Source organism: Oryzias latipes, chromosome 19, assembly GCF_002234675.1.
Source record: "Oryzias latipes chromosome 19, ASM223467v1".
Classification (NCBI taxonomy): domain Eukaryota; kingdom Metazoa; phylum Chordata; class Actinopteri; order Beloniformes; family Adrianichthyidae; genus Oryzias; species Oryzias latipes.
This window is the reverse complement of record NC_019877.2, coordinates 24,287,359-24,313,441: the sequence shown is the minus strand read 5'-3', so window position 1 is coordinate 24,313,441 and position 26,083 is coordinate 24,287,359. Positions and strand designations below refer to the sequence as shown.

The window sequence follows — 26,083 nt, the reverse complement described above, 5'->3', positions numbered from 1 at the left end:
GCACGAATGATGGACGGCTGTTTTTGAAGCTGAGTTCATGTGAAAACGTGCCGTCGTTCTATACTTTATACTTTCTACAAAGCAGGTGGCGTCTCCATGACGGCTCGTCTTTCCTTTGGGTCGCTAATTCAGACGCATTAATCCAGAAACCCAGAACGCTGCGTTCAGGAGCCGTCGTGCATACCGGGTGTGTTCAAAGTCTGGTGTCCTGTGCAGATTTTTGGGGTTTTCTTTGAGCCTCGTGTATCCAGAGAGCAGAGACTTGACCACCTGCCAGGTTCAAACGCATGGACCTCAGGACAATAAACCCGTTCGTTCATGTCAGTCATCCATTGGTCAATTTGAATCTAGGGAAACCTCAAACCACCACTTTATCAAACTTTCTAAAACTCATCTATGGTCAATAATGAAAAGAGCAGCTTTGTGCTTGAAACTGTGAAGCTGAATCTACTGCACAGCTAAACAAGGAGGAAGCGTCCATGAAACCCTCTAAGTTCTGCAACACACTGATGGAAAAACGTCAAGATGTCTGATTTCTGAACGTCTGCTTCAGTTTTCAGTCTCAAGTTCATGTCCAGAGTCTCCAGGATAAAGTTGTTTTTCCTAAAACTGTCGTTATCTGACATGAGATGACAGTCCGGCACCTCTGACTATCGCTGTAGTTTGTGTGGACATCCTACAGGCGTCCGATGGGCACGTGCGTGTCACGTGCGTGTCACGTGCACACCCCGTGCGTGCAGCATTTGTGCACGCTCAGCAAGGAGCCAGTGCTGATGGCTGGAGCATCAGGGCTCCGTGCGACAGCCTCATCCGTCTGTCATAAGTGCGTGCAACTTACATTATCCTCACCATATATATTTACCACACGCACGACAATGGTACGTTCCATCTTCAGGTGGCCGTACGAGCCTCATGGGAACTGCAAGACACACCTGCGCTCCCTTCAAGATGTAGCGGCTCCTCTCTGTGACCCTGAACAGACCCGAACAACCCAAAAAGAGAACGGCAGCAGGCCTGCATGGGTGTGTGACTGAGGCCTAAAGCAGAGAGATGGAATTATTATTATTGTTGTTTTAGGAAACAAAGCCTGATTATTGCAAAAGTCTCCTCTCTGATTCCATCTGCATCCTATGAATTACTGATTGGGGTCGCGGCCTCAGGACCCCCCCCCCCCCCACGCCCTGGTTCAAAGTTCAGGTGAAGGAACAAGCCCGTGTCAGCCCGTGTGCACGTTTGTGCGGTGCTCTCATGACTCAGCTGTGTTAAAACATGTCACACGTTATCAGCACAGCAGCCTCCTCTTGCTGGAAAAATTACTGGATCATTTTCTGATAATGGTTCCTTTTTTAGGGTTTGTTCATTCATCTGCTCTTAATCATTTATGGTGAGCGGGTTAAACATTACGGGGAGCTGTCCCAGGCGTGACACCGTGGTGCTGTCGCAGCACTGCCGCTGTGATGAAGGTGGTAATCTGGTTCCACCGGAGTTTACAGGTTTACTACTGGATCTGTGGGGCTTAAGGGAAAACCTCTTTTATTGGGACTTGCTGCAGATCCTGAGTTGTTGGTTTGAACTTCCAAACAGGGTTCAAGTGAGGAGAATCCAAACCTGTGCAGCGGTTTAACTCCCACTTCTCCGCCTGCTGTGTTTCTGTGCAATGACTGAATGATTATATATTTTTTTTGGTTCAAACTCTTCTAAAATGGTAGAAAAGAATGATTTCTTTAGATAAAACAGCTTTTTCAGATTCCCCTAGTCCTCTTTTATTTGACAGAGTTTAACCGCTGCTCCGTCTGCAGGTGAACGGCGTGCCGGTGGCGGGGATGCAGCACTCCGAGGTGGTGGCCGCCATCAAAGCCGGAGGAGACGAGACCCGGCTGCTGGTGGTCGACGCGGAAACAGAAGAGTTCTTCAAGAAGTGCAACGTCACGCCCACCGAGGAGCACGTCACGGGTGAGCAGAAGATCTGAGAAAAGACCTCGGCGACGGGGAGACTCGACTCAAGCCGCCATGTTTCCTCTTCTCCTGCAGGAGCGCTTCCGGAAGCAGAGTCCAGGAGAGAATCAGAGGAGGAGGTGAATACACGCACGCACACACGCACACACAAATGCGCACTTGTGCCTAAAGCGCGTGAATGAACAAAAACGTGTGCAAACGCACACACACACCAACACACACACAGGCATAAAAACACTTGTGCAAAAATACGTTCATAAACAAATACGTGAAAAACTCATGTCCACATGCACAAACACACACAAGTACACACATGCACAAACACAGGCATGAACAAACGCCCTTAAATACATGCTCCTGCAAAAACATGCATGCACAAAGAGACGTGAACAGAGAAGCAGGATGCTGATTGTTTGAACTATAACTTTACTAAGCCAAACTAAACTGACGTTTAGCTGCTTTAAATCTGCTTTTTGACTTTGAATCTGTTGCTGCATTCATTAGCAGTTTTGCAGCTTTCAGAAAAGATGAGTTTGTCAAGCCCTGCAGAAGGGGGAGGGGCTTAGACGGGAGGCTGGAGTCATTAGGAAAAACTGATCTGATTGCAAAAATGAGACTTTAATACGACTTTTACCACCGTGTCATCTCAGTTTGTAGCAAACACAAAAGCATTGCATGCTTTGAGTGCTGCCCTCTAGTGCCAACAGAGCGCCAAAGCAAGTGCCTGTTTGCTGAACGCTTTAAGCTCTCTCGGGCTGTCTGGACATGAGACATGTTGGAAACGTGATGTCCACAGATGAATGTTCACCTCAGCTGCATTTTGAAGGCAGTTCTTGGATCTCCTCCTTTCACTGAAAGACGTCTCCTCCTGCACCAAATGTGAGCAATGCTCCTCTGAAGGGGAACCTGCACAAAGGCTGAGGGGCAAACAAGCAGCCAGTGAACTGTCAGCTGACCCCTCACCATAGAAACCCCCACACACACACACACACACACACACACACACACACACACACACACACACACACACACACACACACACACACACACACACACACACACACACACACACACACACACACACACACACTCTTTCAGAGCAGTGTGTCCTGGAGGATGATGCGATTGCTGCAGCTTTGATTCAGGGATTATGTTAATGAGCTGCTAATGAAGGCCGTTCTCATACTTTCACATGCAGGCGGGGTCACTGAACCACAGTGGCAGAGCGGCCCCCACTCCTGCGGGGGTTTCATGATTGTCTTTGTTTGACTGTCCCAGTGGACCTTCAGCGGAGCAGCTTGTCCATGAGGACAGCACAGGTCTGTGGGGGCCTCCGGGGTCAGACTAGAGTCCACGCTGCTTTGAGGGGGCTGATTAGAGCAGGATCTGCTGCCCCCTGCTGGACTTCACCAGCATTCCCAACGTTCTTAGTCAAATGGGGGCTCGGTCACCGCTGTGGGAACTTCAGGAAACTCCAGGGAGCTCCAGTTTTAGGGACTGCGATCCTTCCACCAATAAAACCTATTTAAGGTTGTTTTTGACCAAAACATCTTCTTCAGAGTTCTCCTAAAACTCCTTTAACCCTTGTGCTGTCTTGTAGGGTCAAGATGACCCCACTCCCAGCGTTAACATGCCTCCACATTAACATTGGGAGTTGGGTCATCTAGACCCACTAGACAGTGCTCTGAACCTTTTTTCTTCAATGATTTGTGAACCTCACTGGTGTCCATGGATTACATGAAATCTTTCCACCTTTATCCACCTTTGTCATGGTAGGGAGAACACCTCAATGGAAGGGGGGGGGTCATCTGGACCCCACAAGACGGGCCAAAAGTGCATATTTTAACCCTATATAACCATTCTTTTTGTATTTGCTCCACACACATTTTCCTTTACAATGATGATATTGTTTTTAAAAGTTTCTGGTCATTTAGATTCTACCATTTATATGATTGATAGATTTTCCTAATTGATTCAAAAGGAAATTCTATCGTTCTGCAGGTCAGAGCATCACCAACACAACTACACAAAATAAAAAGGACAACACTTTAACTCCTGCCTTTTTAATCTGTAGAAACATTTAATTTCAACTAAAAACATGTTTTCTTCAATACTATTTCAATACTTTATTCATGTATTTTATTGGAAAATAGTTCAAGGTCAGTCTAATCATATTCTTGATCATATTTGTAAAGTCAGACTCTCCAGTTTTTACTTCGCTCTGTCGTCAAAAAGCCACATGTGAGTCTCCCCCAGCTGCAGGAGCCTTTAGACCAGGGGGGGGGTCCAACTCATTTTCACTGGGGGCCACATCAGCATAGCGGCTGTCCTCAAAGGGCCAGATATAACTTATACATGTAACTAAATGTAATGCATCTACTCCATAATGTTAAATAACTCATTATTTATTTACTATAACTTTTTAAAGTGACAATTCCAGTTGCATAGAAACATGTTTGCTTGTTACTTTAGCATAAATCCTTTTACATTTTGTCCCCTTTTTAAAACCCACATAACTGCATAAATAAAGGTTTCAAACTGTCTAAGTGAATAAAGAATATTAACATAAAACTGAGCTAGAAAGAACAAGTATTACATTTAACAAAAAAAGGTGTCTGCAGACACACATAAGACCTGCAAACATTGAATAATCACAACAGCAGCTACACATAAATAATATGTAATCAACTAAAGAAAAAAATCATTTCAATAAATTAAAAACTTTTTTTGCTCTTGTTGGCCACATAAAATAACATGGCGGGCCACCTGTGGCCCCCGGGCCTTGAGTTTGACTCATGTGCTTTAGATCTTCATGCAGACGGGACTCTGACGGTCGTCACTGCGTTCCTCCTCTGTGCGTGACGCGACGCACCTCAGACAAACGGCTGCAGCTGGTTTTAGAGTCGCAGACGTGCGAGTGCGACACGCGCTGCACTCCAGACTGATGCAGAAAATTCCACGAGCTCATGCTCGGCACAGCTCGTCTAGCCGGTTTGGTGTCAGCGGAGCAGAAATCCTGTCAAGGACACACAGTTATTGGTCCTTCTCTGGTAATGACAGGAAACTCAGGCATACTCACCGAAATAATCCTAACCCTTCTGCTGTCTTGTGGGGTCTAGATGACCCCACTCCCAATGTTAACGTGCCTCCTAGGGAGTTGGGTCATCTAGACCCACTAGACAGTGCTCTGAACCTTTTCTCTTCAATGATTTGTGATCTTCACTGGTGTCCATGGATTACATGAAATCTTTCCACCTTTATCCACCTTTGTCATGGTAGGGAAAACACGTCACTGGAAGGGGGGGGGGGTCATCTGGACCCCACAAGACAGCACAAGAGTGCCTATTTTAACCCTATATAACCATTCTTTTTTATTTGCTCCACACATTTTTGAGTCCCGTGTCTCATTGGCACGGCCCAAACTTGTTTTTAGCCGTGCAGTTCATCATCGGTCCACCAGAGGCAGTAGAAGGTCTTTTCCTGCTCATTTCAAAATGTCTGCTTCCATGAAATTAAAAACAAAAACACTTGTTTTTAGCTAAAGTTTAGCTAATGTTTTGTTAGGTTGATTTATTGTTATTCTTTTTTAAACTGACTGCTTGCTGTTTTATAAGAATGAAATGGATTATTAGAGCCAACATAAGAGAAGATGGAAAAACAAAGCAAATGAAAATGAAGTTGTACAGTTTTAAGAAAAAAAATCAACAATTTACAATTGATACTAAAAATTAAATAAAACAAATAGTTACATTGAGCTTTTGTTTGAATAATTATTACAGGTTTCATTTAAGCTGCAGAGAATTCCAAAAAACTGGATGACATCACACCTCGCTGAATCTGTTTTTTTGTAAATGTACAACTTTCATTTTGGAAAAAGCAAAACTTTTTACTTTCAAAATTCTGACATTGACGATTTTATCCTCGAAAAATTTGGACTTCTTTAAAATATCAGTGGGACTTTATTTTCAGTTTTTGACAGCTTTTTGTGATTGCAAAATTGAATTCTTTATAATCCAGTTACAGCATGTTAAAAATGTCTTCACTAAATGTGAGACGGTGGGTAAATAAGCTGCTCTTTATCCAAACACGCGTGTCAATATTTTTGCAAACTTAAACTAACATTACTGTGGGTAGAATTATCCAACGTATCATAACATCTTTAATTGCACTTTTTTTTGGTGGGGTTTTTTAATTAACCCTTGTGCTATTTTAGATGACCCCCCCCTTCCATTGACGTGTTCTCCCTACCATGACAAAGGTGGATAAAGGTGGAAAGTAGAGCTGCGACGGTGTCGAATTTTTCATCACCGCGGTGATAAACCACCAGGGGGCGCGGTGTCGCGGTTAACCGCAGCCCCCATCCCCCCCCCCCCCCCCCCGCCAAAAAAAAAACCCCACACAACATCCCCCGGCGGCCGCATCGGAAATAAATACAATTACAACGTACTAGTCTTTATCAACAAACAACAGCAACAACTAACAACTACATATCTAACTGGTGAACTAACTATAGGAGTTGTAGATTGACTGTGTGTGTGAGCGCGGAGCGTCTTGTGTAGGTATAGGAGGAAGGTGCGCGCACGTGTGTTGGGGGTGTGTGTTGATTCTTCTGCAGCGGACCGCTCTGGAGCTGCACGGGGGTTTCACCTGTGCTCTCTGGTACAGACATCTTCTCAAAATATGCTATATTGCCCAGTAATTAGCAGACTGCAGACACTTTGTCACCTCTCCAGTAGCCGTGAAGCCTGACATCCATGAAGAACGCGGGGCAGGAGGCTCCGCCTTTGTTCATACAGACACGTAACGTTACGCTGCAAAAAATAGTTCCCAAACAAAACATGTAGTGATAATCATGGAAATCTAACAGTGCGCGTTCATGTTTGGTGTTACGGAGTGAAGGAGGACAGTAACCCCCCCCCCCAACACGAAATCCTCCGGTGGGCGGCCGCGTCGTGCACTTAAGAACGCACGCAGCTTGTAACGGAAATGAATATAATGGAAATTAATAATTAGAAAGCAGTAAATATGTTGTATTTCCTTGCGAGACGGAAACTTCTATTGTAGAATAAGGATGTGTGCTTCTGAAAGCGCGCGCCTGTTTGTGTAACTGTAACCGCAAAGGGAGCCGCGTGCCACGTGCAGCGCAGTCAGACAGTGAGAGCACGCGCGCGGTGGGAGAAAAGGAGACAACAGTCTGAAAGAAAGAAGGAAAGTCTGAACACAGGACTAGCAGAAAAAGGAAATTATCAGCAAAGATGAACGTGTTTAATGTGTTTATTATAGTTCCAAACACGCACCATATGCAAAATGTAAAAAAAAAGATGCGGTGATGAGGTCATCGTCACAGCACGAGTGGAAAGATTTCATGTAATCCATGGACACCAGTGAAGATCACAAATCATTGAAGAAAAAAGGTTCAGAGCACTGTCTAGTGGGTCTAGATGACCCCACTCCCAACGTTAAAGTGCCTAGGATAGCACAGGGGTTGCGGGGTTGAGCCGGAAGACGTTTCCACATCCCAATTCATGTTTGTGTTTTCCAGGCAGCAGCAGAGCTGAAGCCCAAAGAGTCTGTCAGCTCCAGAGCGTCCAGCGTCTCCTCCAGCAGCTCGCTGCAGCAAGCGGCGCCCAGCTCGCCGCCCGCAGAGGTGCCCGAGTCTGAGGAAGATCGGTGCCTCCTCGCGGCCCCCACCTGACCACGTCTGTGTTTTTACAGGTGGAGGAATCCCCGCGGGCCGAGCCGGCCCCCGCCGCAGACGGCCTGGGTCTGGGCGTGTCGCTGGCCGAGGCCAAAGAGAGAGCTCACAAGAAGAGGGCGGCCAAGAAGGCGCCGGCCATGGACTGGAGCAAGAGGAACGAACTCTTCAGCAACCTATAGGCTGATCTGCGTCTCTGCGCCGCGCTCCAGTGGAGACCTGAGAGAGGATGGTTGTCCGTCGGTGTGAATCTCAGACTGACAGCTCCTTTTAAACTGCCACGTTGAACAGTATTAGAAATGATTTTGTTTTAATTTAGGGATTTGACACTTTCTGCCTGTAATGTTTCAATGACTTAAATGATATTGCAGCAATGAATGTGTCAGTAAGAGCAGAGTAACACAGAGCCCTGAGGAAGAGGAGGAGCCACGACTGCATCAGGAAGATTGATTTGTTTTAACTATTAAGCTGAAATCCTCTGTTCAGAAAAACTGCTGTGAAAGTCTTAATCCTCAATTCAAAGAAATGTCTGTTTTAATTGTACATACATGAATGAAGGCCTGTTGATTCTGCTTGTTGCTTTTGTTTTGACAGCGCCACCTACTGGTGACTGTCCTTAAAGCTCTTTACGTTTTTGGATCTTAGTGAGATGTGGGTTCTCTACCAGGTCAGTTATCTAAGGCAGGTCTCAAGGCTCCAACACTTCTAGTGCCTCATTTCAAAATAAAAGTACAAAGGATCCTATGAAAACTCATTTCAGAATATTGAATCTCAGTTTTGTATGAATCTAACTGGAAAAACGTTAAACAGATCTTTCCAGGACTCCTGTAAAACCTTTTCAATGCGTTAAAGACAGCACATCTGGAAAGATCACAGCATCAGTTTCCTGTAAAAATCTGCAATTCAGGACTCAATGGTGTTCAGCTGAAGCTTCATTTACAGAAAATTATGCCTAAAACTAAGCTTTAGTAAATGGATTAACTTATTTTTGTAATATTTAGAAGTGTAGCGTTCAGAGAAACGTTTGAAGTTTATAACCAAACTACATTTTGACCTGCAATGAACTTTGTATAGATGTGCTCCAATGAAGGCAGCTGGACGGCTCAGTTCCGTGTGAGTGAGCAGGACTGGTGGTGGTGGAATAAAAATTTGGGTCCATTTCCATGAGCTTCATCCAGTGTGAGCCCTTGGGCAAGATGCCCATTTAGCCACAAGGTGACCCATGTCCGGGTCTCCTTGTCCCCAGCCCAAATGAAATACAGGGTTGTGTCCGGAACATGCAGCCTAAGAAGATCCGTACTGAACCTGTGGGTCAGTGGAAGCCGATGTGGCGAGTTTGCTTCATGTTCAATGACTTTCATTTGGGATGGAGGAAATAAAGACCAACAAACATCCTTTAAGAAACTTTAGTCAAGGATTACTACAGGTGTTAGTTTGAACATCTCAACATGAGGTTTCCCAAAGCAGAGCTGAAAGTGTCCCCATGTGGATGAAGGCTCCGTCCAGTATGACCAGCTTGCCATGCTGTCACTTATCCTCTAGAGGGCATTGTTGGGTCTCAGGCATATACTTAGGTTCATTTGAAAGGTAGTAGGTGCACAGAGTAACTGACAGCTTGGTTTCCTCACTGGGTCACTGGTTTACACTGCCCAAAGAACACCCCCCCGTTGCACAGGGGGGGGACCTCAGGAACATCTGGAAAAGTGTCCTGGGAATATTTCAAATCAGAACTGAAGTCCTTTGCTCGTTGGAAGCCGCTCCCAAACTGGAACAGGTGAGATAAGGGGTGAACAGGGGGGGCCGGCAAGTCCACAGGCACCTCTCCATTGTTCCAGGCCTGAAAGAGGGGCATCTGCCGGGCCTCCATCAGGTCCCTACTGAGGAGGGAAAGTTCCTCTGCGACACCTGTAGGTGGAGACGGATCTGCAAAACCCACACCTGGAAAGGCTTTATACGGAGAGCCGAAGGAGCGCGCCATCCCAACGCTGCTCAGTCCAGGCCCAGGTTGCTCAGGGAAGGAGGGGTTGCTCACCAGTTCTGGGGCACCATCATACAGAACTCCTCCGGGGGAGTCAGGCCGGAGGTTGGTTGGACCCTCCTCCACACTGTCAGGGCTGAGTGCTTGATCAGGCTGTGCTGCAAAGCTGGTTTTATTCTCCACATAGTGAGAGTAACTCCAGGTCCAGGGGAAGTCCACGTCTGGTACTTTGGAATGAGCATCAGGGTCATAGGTCAAGATGAACCCTTGAGGCTCATACCTGTGCTGCTGGAGTTCTGGATCTTTTAAAAGAAGGTTTTTTGTTGCAACAATCATTGGATCATACCGGTGATCTAGAAAGAGATTTGATACAAAGTGATGCTTACAGACAAACACAGGAAGTTTTTCTCAAGATTACTGAACACTTACAAGGAAAAGAAGCACAGCATCCAAGCAGCTGAACAATCCAAGAAAGCCTAAAAACAAAAGAAAAGTTATTGTTATTTAAGCACACACTAAAGGTCTCAAAAACCGTACAAAAAAAATAAAACTACACCTTAAAGCAAGCTTTAGAACCATGTTTACCTCAGAGCAAAAGATGAGCTCCAGCAGCAGACAGAAGACGCTTTTATCCAGGTGAACCGATGAGCTCATTAGAAACACCTGCAGAAAGGCCTGGCTCATGCTGAAAGCTGCAGATGATCCTCAACCTTCTGTTTTCTGCACGTGATCCAGCAGTCCAGTTCAAAATGTGGCAGGAATGAAGCCACATCCCAGATGCCATCTGTGTAATACAAAAAGAGGAGAAAGAAGACTTCATGCATACAAATCTAACAGAGTAAAGACTGGAGGAAGAGCAAGAGGAATGAGAAGCACAAAGGCTGAGGACCACATTTACCCAAATGGAGGATTTTCTCAGAGGCACACAACGGTGGATCACACCACGGCTCATGTCAGAGACTAATACTTACTAAAAACAAAAAAACATTTTTAGTTATACCAACAAACTGCTTCTCTTTCAGATAACTACTTGAATGTTCATAACCTTTTTTTTCTGTGTAATATCTTGAATGATGACGAAATATTACCATTTTAAACACATCAGAACACAAATCATATTTACAAATATAAACACTTCAAACAACAACAACAAAAATTAGAAATAAAAGAAAACATTAAAGTAAATAAATATGCTGGTCATTAAATCCTCAGATTATCTATCTATCTATCTATCTATCTATCTATCTATCTATCTATCTATCTATCTATCTATCTATCTATCTATCTATCTATCTATCTATCTATCTATCTATCTATCTATCTATCTATCTATCTATCTATCTATCTATCTATCTATCTATCTATCTATCTATCTATCTATCTATCTATCTATCTATCTATCTATCTATCTATCTATCTATCTATCTATCTATCTATCCATCCATCCATCCATCCATCCATCCATCCATCCATCCATCCATCCATCCATCCATCCATCCATCCATCCATCCATCCATCCATCCATCCATCCATCCATCCATCCATCCATCCATCCATCCATCTATCTATACTGTATAAATCAATTTTAAAACATACAGGTAGAAAATGAGTGACAAAATGTTACTCAATATTTCATCGGGCAGCTGAAGCTCTGAATTATGGGATCTGTAGTTGATATGTGCTCATTTTCGCAGGGCCATTAATAACAGTTATAAAAAACATTCTTGCCGGTGGAATGTGGTTTCCATGAAGATCGTGATAACGGTTTTGGTTTGCCACCAACTGGAGCTCATGTTGCCATGGCGATGTCTTCCTCAGCTCAGAAAGACAGATAAGGAAGTTAGGCTCACACTGAAAAAGGGCGTACAAAAAGGTAGATGATTTTTATTTTATTTTTCTAAATGCTAACCACTGTCCATCATCTCTGACATGTAATATTATTATTAATATTATTATTGTTATTGTTATTATTATTATTTTCTTACATAGAATTTTTGGAAATGCGGTGAAGGTCTTTATTTGTAAAAGAAAAAACTATCTTCTGAATAGTTGCCATCATTTTAAAATGTAAATCCTTCAACTTCTGTTCAGCTCCACGTGAACAGCCCTCTTCCTCAGTTGAACAGCAGTTACAGCTCTCACCAACGTGTTGTTGACGGTCATTCTGGGCCTACAGTAACGGCTTTCTTTCTGTTTCTGTAATTGTAGCTTTTGTCTAATGTGAGAAACCATGATCATTGGTTGTCATCTCTTTACAAACTCCTCTAATGTCTGTATTTTTATTTTATTTTTGTATCTTTTTTCCAAGTCTCACTAGCTGAGTAACTGTCCCTAAACTGGCTGGAATTTCCTCCTGTTTTCTTTCAAACACAGTTCAATAAAGTCCACTCTGGAAGTCACATGATGTTCAGTCAGGTTCTCTGCTACCCTAAAACCTGAAGCTCCAGCTGCAGACAGATGTTGGACAGCCGTCTCTTTTAAATAGGCTCCTCTGTTTTATTCCAGCAGCTCAGGGACCACAGCCCTCCATCACAAAGGCTCCCTGACTGATCACAGGTGGAGACCATCCGACACGCCTCAGTTTAACAAGTGTTTCATGACAAACTGCTGATCAGCAATTTAAGAGCAATGTCTGATTTTTGCTGACTGATGTTTCACAGCAGCTGAAACAAGCCATTGTGTATTTCTGCTTCCTCCTTGGTTTGTTTTTCCTCCTCTTCAATCATTTATGCTTTTCTTTCTGACTAGCTCACTCATCGGATAGAAGATTCTTGTTTCTTCTTCAGGGAACTAACCTTTTTCACCTGAATGAGACTGAAGCAGGACTGGATTGTCGTGATGTTCAGTTTCATTCCTTGAGTTTGATGACAGTGAAACAGCTGGAGGTTGGCAGGGGAGGGGGGGGGGGGGGGGGGGGGACGCTTTCAGCTTCACAAGGTTTTTGCAGGAGTTGAACTACCTGCCAGTCTGTTGGTATCAGGTTAGGGTAAGAGAACTTCCTCTGGCTTTTTGCCAGGCTGATTGATGGTGGGAATGAACTCGTTTGCTGGTGATGTGCCTGACAAAAATATAGAGCTAGATTAGTCAGAGCAGCTCTTAAGTATCATATTACACATATATTTTTGTCAACGTTCTTTTTGACATGTGGCTTTCTTGTTGTTGGGCTTTATTTTTTTTAACATTAGGTTAAATAATAATAATAATAAGTTACTTATAAATAATAAGTGACTTGAAGTGATGATTCATTATTAGGCAACAGATAATAGCAAGTAGAGACTGAAGACCGCAGATTAGATTAGATTAGATTAGATTAGATTAGATTAGATGACTTTATTTATCCCACGATGGGGAAATTCACTTATCTATGGCAGCAAAAACAACATTCATAAATAACAGCAAAAAAGAACATCAAAAATGTCATTCTCATTATAAATAAATACAGCTACTAAAGTGGCGTGTGATCCACTGCAAACATGTGATACAATTTTTTTTCAATATCCAAAAATAACTAAGTAAAAAAGTACACACCAATCAAACAACCGTTTAGGAACAAAAACATTTGAAAAACAACAACTACAACAAAAGTAAATAAATAAATGAGTGAATGAAAAACCTCTGTGGGACCGTAGTGTGTCACAGTAACACAGTGTTGTACAGTCTGATGGTGTTAGTAGTGATTATAACACCTCACCTATTCATTATAAGTGTTATTAGTGATGCACTGTGTGTACATCCTCATGTTGTCATACATTCCTCTGTATTGTGGGCTATGCTTGTTCATTTAGTTGTCTTTGTGAGTTAATACGCACTTCTGTTTGATGAAAAAATGTGTTGAACAAAACTCAAACACGTTGGTAGTCTATACTGTAAATCTCTAGAACTCTGAGCTTCAAATTCTGTCGTTTACTTTTAAGTTTCAAGAATTTTTTTTAAATTTAATTTCAAACTATTTGATGGTGTCAAAACTTTAAATTCATTCCCTTTAATGTTCCTTTAGACAAAGATGTACTTCAATGCCGCTGAATTCTGTTAGTATTTGCCGGTATTAACAGAGGTTTTCTGGATTTTCATGTATTTACAACATTCCCTCAGTTTCCTTTCTAGCCTACATTCCACAGTAACAGATTACTGGACCTCGACCTGCAGGATTCTTGTCATGTTGTGTGTCTTTACCAGCTTTTCTCATGGATCTACACAAAGTTAAAGTATAAATGATCACATTGTTGTTCCAAAGATAAAGTGAGGAAGAAGAACTGTTCTATCGGTGGAACCGCGTCCTACCAGCAACTTTGGGCTGTTTGGTGAAGTTTCCTCTGCAGAGGAACATGTCGGACCCAAAGAAGGTGTCTGCTCAGCCCGAGGCAGCAGCAAAAGCCAACGACAATCCAATGAGGACAGGTAGCACGCATACAAACACACTTTTGTCCAAAAAGAGAAAAGAAAAAGTACTTCATGTCCTGGAAACACATGTCCTTATTCTCACAGCAACAGCAAAGCCCAAAAGGCAAAAAGAGCCTGATGAAAAGCAAGAAGCTGCTACTGACATAACCACAGGAGAAACAAGCTGGGCTGCAGAAGGCAACACCTCAGATGCCTTTTACGCCCAGCTTCGCGAAGCCCACGGCAGGAAGATGCAGACCATGGTGGCCATGAACGTGCCTCTATGGAGGAGGAACGACGAAGCTGCAGACCCAGACACCATCAACAGTTTGGCAGAGCGTGTGATGCGAGACGTCGCTGCCGAGGGAAACCTGGTCAACCTGAACGAGGTGCGTGCTGAAGGCCTCTTTGCTTTTCCAAACAGTCCTCTTTCAGGAGAGTGCAGACACCCACAGGGAGGGCCGGGTGTCACTGCTAACTGACTTCAAATACTGGATGCAAATTTCAGTCCGTCACATTTAAAGTTTGTCTCATTTCCATTTTTAATCCCATTTTTTCTGTAGTGAAATATAATACGTGTTTTAAACAGAAAAGTTGACCTTTCAATAAAAAATTCCGAATTCTTACATTAATATAAAGGGAAGAAGAAAAAAACTTGAAATCACAGGGGTGTAAGTCACATTTTTTAAGTATTGGATTGTTTTTTCAATCCTCTTCATTAGATACACACCAGAGCAATCTATGACAGTTTCTCCTGTATACATTTCATTTTTCTTACATTAATGCTTCTTCCTTTTTCATTTTAATCTTTAGATTTCATCATAGAATTGTAGGAACTTTCTTCTAAACGTTTTCTCCCTGTTTCTCCATGTGTCGCCCCGTCATCCCGCCTTGAGAGGCTTTTGGGGGGGTACATGCATCCGTATGATGAGAACAGAATAGAACACAACCGGAAATTCACCAAATATTGACATTTATTTCCGTAGAACCCTGAACAAAGTCAGACAAACAACAGGAATACGCACATTGGCATTTTTTAGGCTTCAAATAAATCTGACCTCAGTTTCCTTAAACCTGCTGGCAGATGTTTCAGTGTCATGAAGTTCAGACAGACTTCTTAAAGTTACTGCACATTTGTCTGATGTTTTGTTTGTTGTTCCATAGTTCCACATTCAGCTCAGTGCTTGACATACAGTAGAACTTCTCCACTTGTTCTGTAGGTGAGAACCCTGATGGTCGAGCTGATTCCGTCTTTGGACCCAAAACAGCTGACGCCAAGGCTCCTTCCAGCTCTGAGGGAACTTCAAAACCTCACAAGGGAGATCAATACATTCGTGGAGGTGAGCAGGCATGGGGTCTGTGAGTTACTTCACAAAGGGTCTCACGATGCCAAGCTGAAGATGCTTCTTCTACATTTCAGGCCACCGAGGCATTGTCCTGCATCTTTACCCTGTACGAGCTGGGCCAGGGTCTGGCAGCCCTTAGAAACAAGACGCATTATGAGGAGCTGAACCTGGGACCCCTGTGCAAAGTCCCTGTAGTCCACCGCATATTCAAGATCGGCCATAACACTAAGGACAAGGACATTCCTCAAATCAGGACTGTAGACGTTTTAAAGGTAACACAAATCAAACACAGAAACAAGGGAGAGACGAAAGATGTGACTAAACAGACAAGCTGAAAACCAGACAGGCATTTACACTGAAAAAGCTCATTTCAGGACAATCAGTTTAATTGGACGTTGATATTTTGAATCTTTTTATGTTTTCCCAGCAACTCTACATTTTCAGAAAAAGCAACGAAGAACAACATTTGACCCTGGCCGATTTTATGAAGCATCTGGCCGACCACTATGACTGTGAGCATCCTAACAAGCTTGGAATCGTGATCCTGGGCCTCCATCTGCCTTTATCAGTAAGACTTCCACAACCCACACCATGGTTTACTTCTACATTCAGTTTCAGTAGACTCCATCTATTGTTTGTACTTTTGATGGGGTCGAAAGCAGCAGTGCTAGAGGGATGCAGAGAGGTGGCTCCTACTTTGTTGATACAAAAGCATTTTTTTGGTGACAACAAAAAAAATCCTTTTTACATCTTTCTTTTAATAACTAACCAATCCAGTTATTCTTGGAAATCAGACACGCCCAAACAACCTCAGCTGCTTAAAAACCTGCTTGACATTCAGACAGAGCTGTGTTTCTGTCATCCATAAACAAGACCCACAAAGCAAACCAAGGAACTGTTTTACTCCTGTCATAGTAAAGGTTGTTTAGGTCACATGTCACTAGAAGGAATGTCAAAACTGCAACTACATTGTGACTTAGTTTAACATTTCTGAGAGATGTCTTAAACTGTCTTTTTAATATCAAAAGTCGCTGTGTCTGTATTGACAGGATGTAAAATGAAAGGGTTGTTCTGCTTTGGAACGGAGTCATTTTGATTCTGATTTATTCATTCATTCACGTTTAGACAAATGTTTTTTTTTATACAGCAATCAATTTTAACTGAAAGGTGAGCCAGACTGACTTTAGAAATAAAAAAAAAACAATTTCTAATCATTTTAGTTAAAAAAAAACCATGAATGAAAAGCTTTGTGCTTGTTTTCTCCATGGTCATTAAAGGTGTGCAGGTCCCATGTGAATCTAAAGCATCTCCTTTTAACTTCTGCCCCCTGAAGACTATTGCCAAAGTGACCAGCACTGAAGAGGCGGTGCTAGAGCAATGCAGAGAGGCCATCGAGAAGGAGACGCTTGACCATCTGAGGAAGATGAAGAAGAGCGTCTTTGAGCCTCTACAGAGCACCGACTCCTTCTCCACCATAAACATGGATGTCAGAAAAAAGTACGCCTCTATGTCGGCCGCTGAAGTGGTGCTGACAGTCCTCTCCAACGCAAGCACAGTGTTCAGCCCAGAGATGGTGAAGGTAAATCCCTCATGGAGCCAAATCAGGTCTCTGCCCAGATGTGCTTTAATGTGGTAGCAGTAGAGGTTCGTCTAATATTTGCTCATTTGGAACGGAAAGCTGAAGTCTTGTGCTCCTTAGCATTTAGTGGTTAATAAAAGTATATGATAAAGAGACATGGATGAAAGCTGCTATATCAACACAGTCAGTTGATTGAGTGAACCTCAAGTGTAGTGAAATCTGGGGAGTTTGTATGTCAGTTAACCCCAGCAGAGATTTAATGAACAGAACATTGTAAACTAGGATCAGCTCTTCAGTTGGCCTGGACTTGCTAATGATTGTGAACAGAGAAAGGTTCTTCAAAACTTTAAAAAAATCATTTCAGGTTCTAACGATGTAGGAGAAGGTTTTTTTTCTGTGGGATTGGCTTCACCACACCATTTCAAGCAATCAGCATTCAGCAATCACTTAACAAGAACAATTAAGATGATCTGAATTATTCTCCAGCACTGTGAAAGCTTCCTGAAAGCAGTGTCCGATGATCAACTGGCAAAGGCCCTGTTTCAGCTGGCCATCTGCGGGGGCTCCCTGGCTGCCCCCCAGGAACTGGTGCCCCAAAAGAAAAGCTCCAAAAACACAGAACAAAGCCAAGCTGTCAGCGATGACAGCGATGTCCCAGCCCTCCCCTGTGAAGGTTCATGCACAGAAAATCCTGGCATTTCTTTTATTTCTTCAGAAAAACTGACACTTGTGTCTTCCAGCCACGCTGAAAGAGTTTCTCAGAGAAAGCCTGAGGAGTCAGAACTCAGCCGTCACTCTGGCCCACATCGCTGCCCTGGAGAGGAAGATGACCAAACACTTTCAAATCCCAGATTTTGGGTCTTTAGAGCAAGGAAGCTTCCTGGAGTTCCTGGTGAAAAACATTCAGGTGACGCTTGGGCTTTCCTGAGATTTGTAATGAGTGAAACTGTCTGAGTAGATCCCACCAGTTCTTGTTCTCGTCAGATCTCCTGATATTGCCTCAGTCAAACTAACCCCCAGCCCGGTTTGCATCCCTGTGACTGTGCAGCTCCTGCAGGAATCTCTGGGATCGCTTCTGTTCCTGGAAGACAACAACAATCTGGCTGGATGTGGCTTCAGACCCTGCAAACAAGACGTATTTGAGTTCATCCAGCAGTGTGGCAAGACAACGCCCTCTGATCCTGATGAAGTATGTCGTCTTCTGACTAAAGCACAGGCACTGAACCTAAAATGGAGCTTCAACGTTGGCCTGACTGTTTCCAGCTGTCCTGCGTGGAGTCAGCTCTGAGGGCTCACTACAGCGTCCGGGACAGTCGGGACCTCGGCTACGGCTCTCTGCCGACACTAGCTGGGCTGGTCCAACGGCAGAGGGAGCTCAGCGGCAGAGGACTGAGCCTGATCTGCTATGAGTCAGCTCTGGTGTCCAAACACACAAATGAAAGGTTGGAGTGGAAGTCAAAAGTCGGATCTAGTTTTCTTGTACAATTTCTAGTATTTATTTATTCAGATTTTCATTTATATTCACGTGTCCTGCATCCTTTCCATTAAAACAGCCCTAAAAGTGGGTCTGAGCCTGTGGGACGTCTAGGTGAGGTGTCCAAAGGTCAGGCCCTCGCTAGTTTACAATGCTGCCCTCTGCTGGAAGACCTGAGTGACTGGAGCCAATGGGATTGTATCTTCAAGCCCCTTCATGGCCCCCTGAAGGACTTCATAGAAAGAGATGCGGGTAAGCTGTTTTTATCAGATAATGACATGCAACAATGAATACAGGGTGGAACACTGATGGGCAGACCGGTTTGTTTAGAGCAGGGGTCGGGAACCTTTTTGGCCAAGAGAGCCATAAACGCCACATATTTTGAAATGTAATTTCGAAAGAGCCATACAATAATGTAGTGTCCCTTTCCCACACTGAGGCACGGAGACTTAACCTCTTTTAAGGTTCTTAATTCTGGTTACTGCAGACCGCAACAAACGCCGAACAATTAATTCAGCAACTCCTGAATCTCTCCCGCCGAGACGAGACGAGAGCGCGTCTCCCAACTTTATATTCCCCTGCTCCCGCTGCAGCCCTCCCATTTCCCTTATTCGGCCCATAGCTGAACCCCATTGGTCCAAAATACCTAACAGCCACCCAACTCAGTCCGCGACAATATGTTTAAAACTAAATATACAAGTGAATGTGTGCATTTGATGTAATTTCAACATTTTTAAAGTACAATAAGTCTGTGGATTCTTTTTAATAACATTGTTATGCTGTTTCTAATAAATGATGAGTATTTCTCGTGGTAGTTTTGCTGATGGTCTAGTCTGGTTTACGTGGTGAGTTTCTGCTTCATGCAGGCGTTGAGACTTTAACGTGATCTTAGGTTGGTATGAATGTTTTGTAGATGTGAGACAGACTGCTCACATGCAGACGGGGAGCCAAACACACATTCACACGCTGCAGTGAGTGACAGGCAGTGGGTTTTACCTATTTACAATCCCTGCGCGATTCACCTGCTGCCGGTCCCCACAACACCTCACCCCCACCCTCTGCTTTCTCCCTCACACATCCCGTCCCCGCAACTGTGCGCTCTTTCTCAGAGACGGGAGCGCGCAGTTTTAGGCACGGCAATTCACAGGTTTCCGGGTGGTACAAACTCTGTGAATTAATAGACAATTTTAAACTTATACTAGTGCTGGCGCAGATTTGTCTCTCTAAGCACCGCTACTACTGCGCGCCTCTGCCATCGCATCACGCACGAGAAGGACTGGTCTAATGAAGAAAAAAAATTTGAATTAAAGATTTGTCTGCGAGCCACATGTGACCATCAAAAGAGCCATATATGGCTCGCGAGCCATAGGTTCCCGACCCCTGGTTTAGAGGGTTCAATATCTGAATCAATCCATTCTTTCTGGTTTTACATCGGCCCTGAATCTTCAGTACCTTACAGCTGAACACGGACTGCCTGTGTGTGTCCTCCTCATGTCTGAGCAGCTGGACATACATTCATGTCATAAGAATATCTCTAGAGGTTGCATCTATGCACCTCTTATGTTTTTTCTGTGTTGAAGCCAGAAAGATGCTCAGATCACTACTCTACAGTTGTGCACTTTTTTACACATTTAAAGGACTGATATGAACTGATTGGTCCCCTCAGACCCTTGATTTATGGCAGAAAATGTTTTTTATTATGGAATAAACCTGATAATACTGTAAGCATGACACAACAGCTGTGTACCACTGTCTTTTTTGTGTTCTTTCAGTGTCACATCCGTAAAGTGTGTTATCAATGCTTCTATTTGGCTCATATGTGATGGATTGTTTCACAAACGTAGCGAATACAGGGCTGGCAGCGTTGGAGGTGAGACCAGGCCTGCTGCTCAAGATCACCACAAACACAGGACACAAACACTTCACCAGTGCGGTCGCCGCCCTGGACCCTGTCGGCACCGCTGGTCATCTTGTGTCCATGATGGTCGCAGACGGGATCAGGAACGCCCCCACGGCCCTCCTGGCCAATCACATGCAGAGCGCTCTGGCAGAGGCCATGGCCAAAGAAGGTTCGCGAAGTTCTCTTTATTAAAAAGTACAACAAAATATGTAGAAAGACACCTCCAGTATGGCAGTTGAAAATGAATGTTTTTAGATCTTTCCCAGGCTGAAGAGGACATTTCCTGCTACAGCCGGGTGGCAAAGTTTCTGCTGGACTGTTTGATCCGAATCCCCACCAGAACCTGCCAGGCTCTTCTGCAGAAGGCAGGTCCTCGGCAAAAGCCACAAAGATTTTCTATTGAGCTCCAATATGGTTCCATCTGTTTTTTTGACACAAGAGATAGCTGAGCCTCAATATAAATGATGGGAGTGGAGTTCAAAGTCATTCATAAATCTCCTTTCTTCCTTCAAGTGTGTGAATATATTTCAAGAGATATCACCTGTGTCTAAGTCCCTGCATGAATGTAACCCCCCCCAGGTGTTCTTGGAGCCTTTCTCCCTTGTTGTGGGTCAAACGAAGTCCAAACAGGTCCTGATCAGCACGGCTCAGTCTGACCTGAGACACCTGAACTGCCTGCACCGATTGGGCACTCTCTCAGGTGTGACAGACTGGATCAGAGACTACCAGAACAAGCTCCGCCCACCTCAGAACCACAACCTGTGCAAAGAACACATGGAGCAGGTCAAGGTGAGGGTGAAGTCCAGAACATTAAACAAACATGTAGTTGTTGGTTCAGCTTTTCAGGCGTGGCGTGGCGTGGCGTGGCGTGCAGTAATGGTGATGTTTTCTGTGACTTCAGTGTAGTTGGGCAGTTTCAAACAGCAGCAGTCTGTCAGCTCTGAATGTGAGTGAAGCTAAGGAAGATTTGACAGACTGTGCATCCACTGACCTCCAACCAGGTGACCAAACATGGCAGTGGTCTTTTTCTAAAAAATGGTTGGTTAATGCATTTTTACACAGCGATCGGCACCGTCCACTTTTTTGTCTTTAAAATGGTGACAAAGGTTTGCAAACTGAGGAAGAGGAAGACGAGGGGGAGATGTGTGAGCTGGCCTCATGTGCTAATGAAAAGACTTCAAAACGCAGTGACGCTGAGGGAGAGGCAGGTGACGGGCTTCTTAACGAAGCTGGTGAAGCAGACGAGGAGAAGAGGGCCGGCTTCCAGTCAGAGACCGTACTCTGTTTCCAAAGAGCCATAATTGAGGACATTAGGTTGGGTGTTTCCCCGCACAGCAGCTGGGTGCAGTCAGGACTCTTTTCTGTCTAATGTTTGTCTGTTTGATGAAGGAAAAGCGAGTTTGGCATCGGGGTGGAACTGTCTGCACACGGCCAGAGGCTGCTGGAGGTCCATCAGGAGAGGCTGGGCCGCGGCCTGGCTCGCCTCTCCACAGAACTATACAGCAAAGACACACACTTTGTGCTGGAGCTCATCCAGGTCAACGGCCCGTCCGTCACACGCCCCCAAACATGATTGGAGGGAGGGAACGCATGTCACTGAAACGTCATTTTTTTCCACTTTTCCCAGAATGCTGACGACAACAGCTATTCGCTGGACCCCACTGTTGTCCCGTCGCTGGCCTTCGTCGTGGAGCAGGACTGCATCACCATCCTGAACAATGAGACCGGCTTCCAGGAGAAGAACATCAGAGCCATCTGTGATGTGGGCCGCAGCACCAAGGGCAAGCACAGATATGGATACATTGGTAAGGAGATCAATCCTTTTGATTATCAGCAAATGTTACTTTCATGTTTGAAAAGGACCTACTTTATGTCTTTTGTGTAACACAACAGTCATTTCTCTTTGTCCTCCTTTCTGCAGGACAAAAGGGCATCGGCTTTAAGTCTGTGTTTAAGGTGACAGACTGTCCTGAGATCCACTCCAACGGCTTCCACCTGCGCTTCGACCGGAGCTGTGGCCCCATGGGATACATCCTCCCCCACTGGACCGAGGAGGAGAGGCCTCTGGACCCCCAGCTCAAGCTCATCAGTCAGCACAGGTTGGACTTTTGGAAAACGTCTCCATATGTTTTTTCTTTTTGTCGTGGAGACGTTTCAGGTTTTTTTTCTTTCCTTTTTGCATTTAGAGGGTTAGGCAGCTTGATGATCTAAAAAAGTCATTTCTGATCACGAGCCGGTTTAGCTCGTGCTGGTTTGCGGCGCCTTCCGTCCGTGAAACCAGGGTTCGACTCCGGGCTGCTCCCTGTTCCCTTCTCTACTTCTGTGCCGGTCCCAAGCCCGGTTGCTTTGAGAGGGTTGCGTCAGGAAGGGCATCCGGCGTAAAACATTGCCAAGTTTACCGTGCGACTCGTTCGCTGTGGCGACCCCTGATGGGGAAAGCCGAAAGAAAAACAACATTTCTGATCATTCAGAGTTTTTAAAGACTAAGCACAGATTTGCTTCAGTTCTATTTGGTTTGCACTTCAGACTTTGTGCTAATTCACCTAACAGCTTGGTCCAAATATATTTAATTACTATTAACACATTTTCACATAAAATTTTGATTCACTATTGATCAAATGTAGAGTTGAAGAAACACCAGCAGCATCTTTTCCTTTGAAGAAAAAAACCTTTTCATGACCTCTGTGGTTGTATTGGGACCCTAAGTCAAGGAAATTGTGGAAATGTACGTTGTTTAACCTTTAACCTTTACACAACTAGCCAGGAGAAGTGAGAAATACAAAGAAGTGTGGTCTTCAAGCAGCCACGGTGATGAGAAGCAGCTGAATTCACTGAAAATGGAACCGGCAGAGTGGGGTACAGTATTGGTCAGTCACAGCTTCTCCAAGATGCTCCAATGAAAAAGCTGAGTTTGGTCTGCAATGTTCATCATAGATGCATCTACTGTGATAGGCAGAAGGTGAAAAAGAATCCTGGTGCTGTGTGAAGTTTTTGTTTGTATGGAGAATCAGTGACTGACAAATCCACTTTTATTCCACTGAAATAGAGAGAAACTGAAAGAATCCGATCTGATCCGATCTAGCAACACTGAATCTAAACCAAAGATTTCTTTCTCTTTCTTGCACTTCTTTCTTTCCTTTGAAGGTTGATGGGTCAGCGCGGTCATTTTAAACTGAAGATGATCTCTGTCCATCGTCACAGCTGTGTTTCCTGAAGCCCTGCTGCAGCAGGAGCATGATTATCCCTGTGGTCAGGCTGCATGAATTTTACGCTGTTGATATTATTGTGCCTCTGTTTGCTGCTTGTTCCTCAGCTGGACTACCAAAATAAGGCTTCCTCTGCGCTCTGGGAGCCGTCTGACCCAAAACCTATTTCATGACGTGCACCCGTCTCTGCTGCTCTTCCTGCATCGCCTGCGGTCCATCACCATCTACAACCATGTCAGTCAGCGTCTGCTCGTACAGAGACTCCTTCACAATCCTCATCTCTAACACGCTTCCTGTTTCTGTGGGCAGAGCGAGAAACGCCTCGTGACCATGACCCGCAAAGACCTGAGGAAAAATGTTGTAGAGGTGGAGCACTCAGAGGGCATCGACCGTTGGCTGGTGGTCAAAACCACTTTGTATCCTCAAATGGTGATGCCCCCCCACCTCCTCCATGGTGTTTTGCTTTCAGACTCACTTCCTTTTTGTGGTTTTAGAAATTAGGCTGAAATCAGTCCCTCCTCGGTTTAGGATCTGGGGCTGCTTGGCTTTCTGTCTCATCCCTGAAGTGGTTTTCCTTCCACAAAAACAAAATGCCAGCCAAGATTTTGAATGACCTGTCAGGCCGAAAGGGGCAGCTCCTGCTCCTCTGTCTCTGGCAGAAAACTGGTGACTTTCCAGCAGCCTTGCTCCTGTTTATTTTGAGCACTTTTCCTTGTCTTATTCAGGGAGAACAAGATGTTGAGTCGACTGAGCTGGCTCTGGCTTTCCAGCTCTGCAGTGGCACAGCAGAAGACCTCATATGCCAGCCTCAGAAGCAGCCGGTGTTTGCGTACCTGCCTCTCCGCAGTTTTGGATTTCGCTTCATTATCCAAGGTAAGAATGTGGCTGTGGTAAATGACGGCTTATCCGTCTTTCTAACCGGCACTGTGATTGACCGATAATCTTGTGATCTGTAGGAGACTTTCACATCCCCTCCTCTCGGGAAGATGTTGACAGGGACAGCTCCTGGAACCAGTGGCTCCGATCCGAAGTACCACAACTTTTCCTGCAGGCGATGGCGGTCTTTGATGTGAGGCAGAACTGCAGGGAACAAACAAAATAATTGATCTTTTGAAAATGGTTCTTGTACAATAATATTGGACACACCCTGAAAAGCTACTTCCAGCTAAAGTTGACATTGTTTTGCATATTTCACAGAGCGAGAAGATTCCCACAATGCTTTGCACAAGCTGGACTCTGATGATCGTTTTCTCCACTTTTTGTTTCAGGATCACTCAGAGTTCATGGGGCTAAAAGGACTCTGCCCCTTCCTGCAGTTCATACCCCTTCCTGATGAAGTGTTGGACTTCTTCAATCCTGTTGCCGGGCAAATTATTCATCTGTTGAAGGACAAGGCCTTCCTACCAACACGTAACTCAGGTATGACTCACAGAATGTGTAGAGGAGGGGTGGGCACACTACAGGAATACATTTCATTGATAATCCTGATTAATGTTTTACTTTCCTTGTAAAATTCTGGTGTCTCCCCATTAATGGTGCACCATTATCTAAGTGCAGAAAGTTACTCTGCATTCATGGGGTCTTGGAATATTTGTTCTTTTTCCGATCATTCAAACGCCACACCGTCACGCCAGTCCTCTAAATTTGTTTTTTCTCTGAGGAACATCAACCCATTGTTGCAGTTGGCTGTAAAGTGAGAACTAAAGCCACAGTTGCAAAATAAAAACTCCAACAAATGTTTTAAAGTATTGATTTTCATTCAAAATGAAATCCCGTTTTTGTCCAGATTCCATGTTGTTTCTCTCTCTCAAGGGGTGACTTTCTAAAAGACTCTATCAATGTTGACTATTGAATACTCTTTGAGGCCCACCAGTTAAAACCTTTTCTCTCCCCTGGTGTGAATGGAAGAACTAAGAGTCTCATTGGACTACAAAAGCATGTGATGTAACACTCTCCTCATTATGTCTTCTCAGACGGTGGCGTCGTGTACAAACTGCCGTCTCAAGTGGCCATCTGTCAGGACGCCGTGATCCGCGACATCATCGGCAGTGACGAGCTGGAAAAGCACCTGTCTCTGTCTTATCTTCATCCAGATCTGAGTCCAACACCTCCCACCTCTCTGCTGACTCAATTGGGAGTCCGATACCTGCAGGGGTCTGATGTTACCACGGTAACCACAGCCATGGCAAATGAACTGGTGGAAGCGGGGCACATGCTCAAAGGTGTGTGCAGCCGTGGGGTTGCATCCGCTGAGGCGAGGTGGATCAAAACTCTCAATTATTTTGTCTGAAGTTCAAATAATGTTTCTCCTCCAGAGGAGAAAATCCGTCAGTTGGCCAGGTTGCTGGTCTGCAACTTCCGAGCTGTGGAGCATGGCTTTGGAGATGCAGAATCCATCCTGCAAAACCTTAAAAATCTACCCATAATCCCTCTGGCAAATGGAAATGTGGTGACACTAAATAAGGAGGGAGTGATCTTCCTGATGGAAGAAACTAAGGCAAAGAAAAAGAAAGCTCAGGGTCAGACGGGTAAGTCTTTATTTAAGCTTTTGATGTCTGTAGCTAATTGT

The 26,083-nt window shown here is 44.5% G+C and overlaps 3 protein-coding genes across 5 annotated transcripts in view; 2 read left to right on the top strand and 1 right to left on the bottom strand.

Moving 5' to 3' along the window:
• Positions 1-8,405, top strand: part of LOC101171366 (Na(+)/H(+) exchange regulatory cofactor NHE-RF1) — a 28,050-nt gene extending 19,645 nt beyond the window's left edge. Inside the window, exons 3-6 of the mRNA XM_023949349.1 lie at positions 1,800-1,953; positions 2,032-2,075; positions 7,499-7,603; positions 7,672-8,405. Coding sequence (XP_023805117.1) covers positions 1,800-1,953; positions 2,032-2,075; positions 7,499-7,603; positions 7,672-7,833 — 465 coding nt within the window. The 3' untranslated portion in view covers positions 7,834-8,405. The remainder of the gene's footprint in view (positions 1-1,799; positions 1,954-2,031; positions 2,076-7,498; positions 7,604-7,671) is intronic.
• A 638-nt stretch (positions 8,406-9,043) lies between these two features.
• Positions 9,044-10,328, bottom strand: LOC101159049. 2 transcript variants are annotated; one of them, XM_011488555.2, is made up of 4 exons: positions 10,186-10,328; positions 10,059-10,105; positions 9,684-9,982; positions 9,044-9,556 (listed from the first exon to the last, which is right to left on the bottom strand). In XM_011488555.2, exons 1-4 carry the CDS (start codon positions 10,311-10,313, stop codon positions 9,518-9,520), a joined length of 513 nt encoding a protein of 170 aa, XP_011486857.2. In that variant the 5' UTR covers positions 10,314-10,328; the 3' UTR covers positions 9,044-9,517. The 2 variants fall into 2 exon arrangements, with proteins under 2 accessions (XP_011486857.2, XP_004080788.2); XM_004080740.3 differs by having other exon boundaries at positions 9,044-9,982.
• A 1,068-nt stretch (positions 10,329-11,396) lies between these two features.
• LOC101171115 overlaps positions 11,397-26,083 on the top strand; it is a 28,952-nt gene continuing 14,265 nt past the window's right edge. For both annotated transcript variants that reach the window (XM_023949348.1, XM_020712123.2), the window contains exons 1-27: positions 11,397-11,502; positions 13,864-14,027; positions 14,115-14,398; positions 15,230-15,349; positions 15,430-15,627; positions 15,783-15,923; positions 16,689-16,934; positions 17,421-17,607; positions 17,675-17,841; positions 17,983-18,123; positions 18,198-18,376; positions 18,488-18,660; positions 20,253-20,477; positions 20,564-20,673; positions 20,888-21,097; positions 21,210-21,309; positions 21,415-21,622; positions 21,698-21,845; positions 21,936-22,113; positions 22,230-22,407; positions 23,622-23,748; positions 23,824-23,943; positions 24,240-24,387; positions 24,471-24,583; positions 24,783-24,933; positions 25,488-25,736; positions 25,830-26,042. In XM_023949348.1, the coding sequence (XP_023805116.1) occupies positions 13,955-14,027; positions 14,115-14,398; positions 15,230-15,349; positions 15,430-15,627; positions 15,783-15,923; positions 16,689-16,934; positions 17,421-17,607; positions 17,675-17,841; positions 17,983-18,123; positions 18,198-18,376; positions 18,488-18,660; positions 20,253-20,477; positions 20,564-20,673; positions 20,888-21,097; positions 21,210-21,309; positions 21,415-21,622; positions 21,698-21,845; positions 21,936-22,113; positions 22,230-22,407; positions 23,622-23,748; positions 23,824-23,943; positions 24,240-24,387; positions 24,471-24,583; positions 24,783-24,933; positions 25,488-25,736; positions 25,830-26,042 (4,387 nt within the window). In that variant the 5' untranslated portion in view covers positions 11,397-11,502; positions 13,864-13,954. The remainder of the gene's footprint in view (positions 11,503-13,863; positions 14,028-14,114; positions 14,399-15,229; positions 15,350-15,429; positions 15,628-15,782; positions 15,924-16,688; positions 16,935-17,420; positions 17,608-17,674; positions 17,842-17,982; positions 18,124-18,197; positions 18,377-18,487; positions 18,661-20,252; positions 20,478-20,563; positions 20,674-20,887; positions 21,098-21,209; positions 21,310-21,414; positions 21,623-21,697; positions 21,846-21,935; positions 22,114-22,229; positions 22,408-23,621; positions 23,749-23,823; positions 23,944-24,239; positions 24,388-24,470; positions 24,584-24,782; positions 24,934-25,487; positions 25,737-25,829; positions 26,043-26,083) is intronic.

What these genes read in the sequence shown, in the direction of transcription:
- LOC101159049 (XM_004080740.3), bottom strand. Translation starts at nt 10,313, where the DNA reads ATGAGCCAGGCCTTTCTGCAGGTGTTTCTAATGAGCTCATCGGTTCAC. An exon ending in GTTCTAAAGCTTGCTTTAAG is followed by an intron (nt 10,106 to 10,185) that starts GTGTAGTTTTAT and finishes TTTTGTTTTTAG; the next exon opens with GCTTTCTTGGATTGTTCAGC. An exon ending in ATGCTGTGCTTCTTTTCCTT is followed by an intron (nt 9,983 to 10,058) that starts GTAAGTGTTCAG and finishes ATCTCTTTCTAG; the next exon opens with ATCACCGGTATGATCCAATG.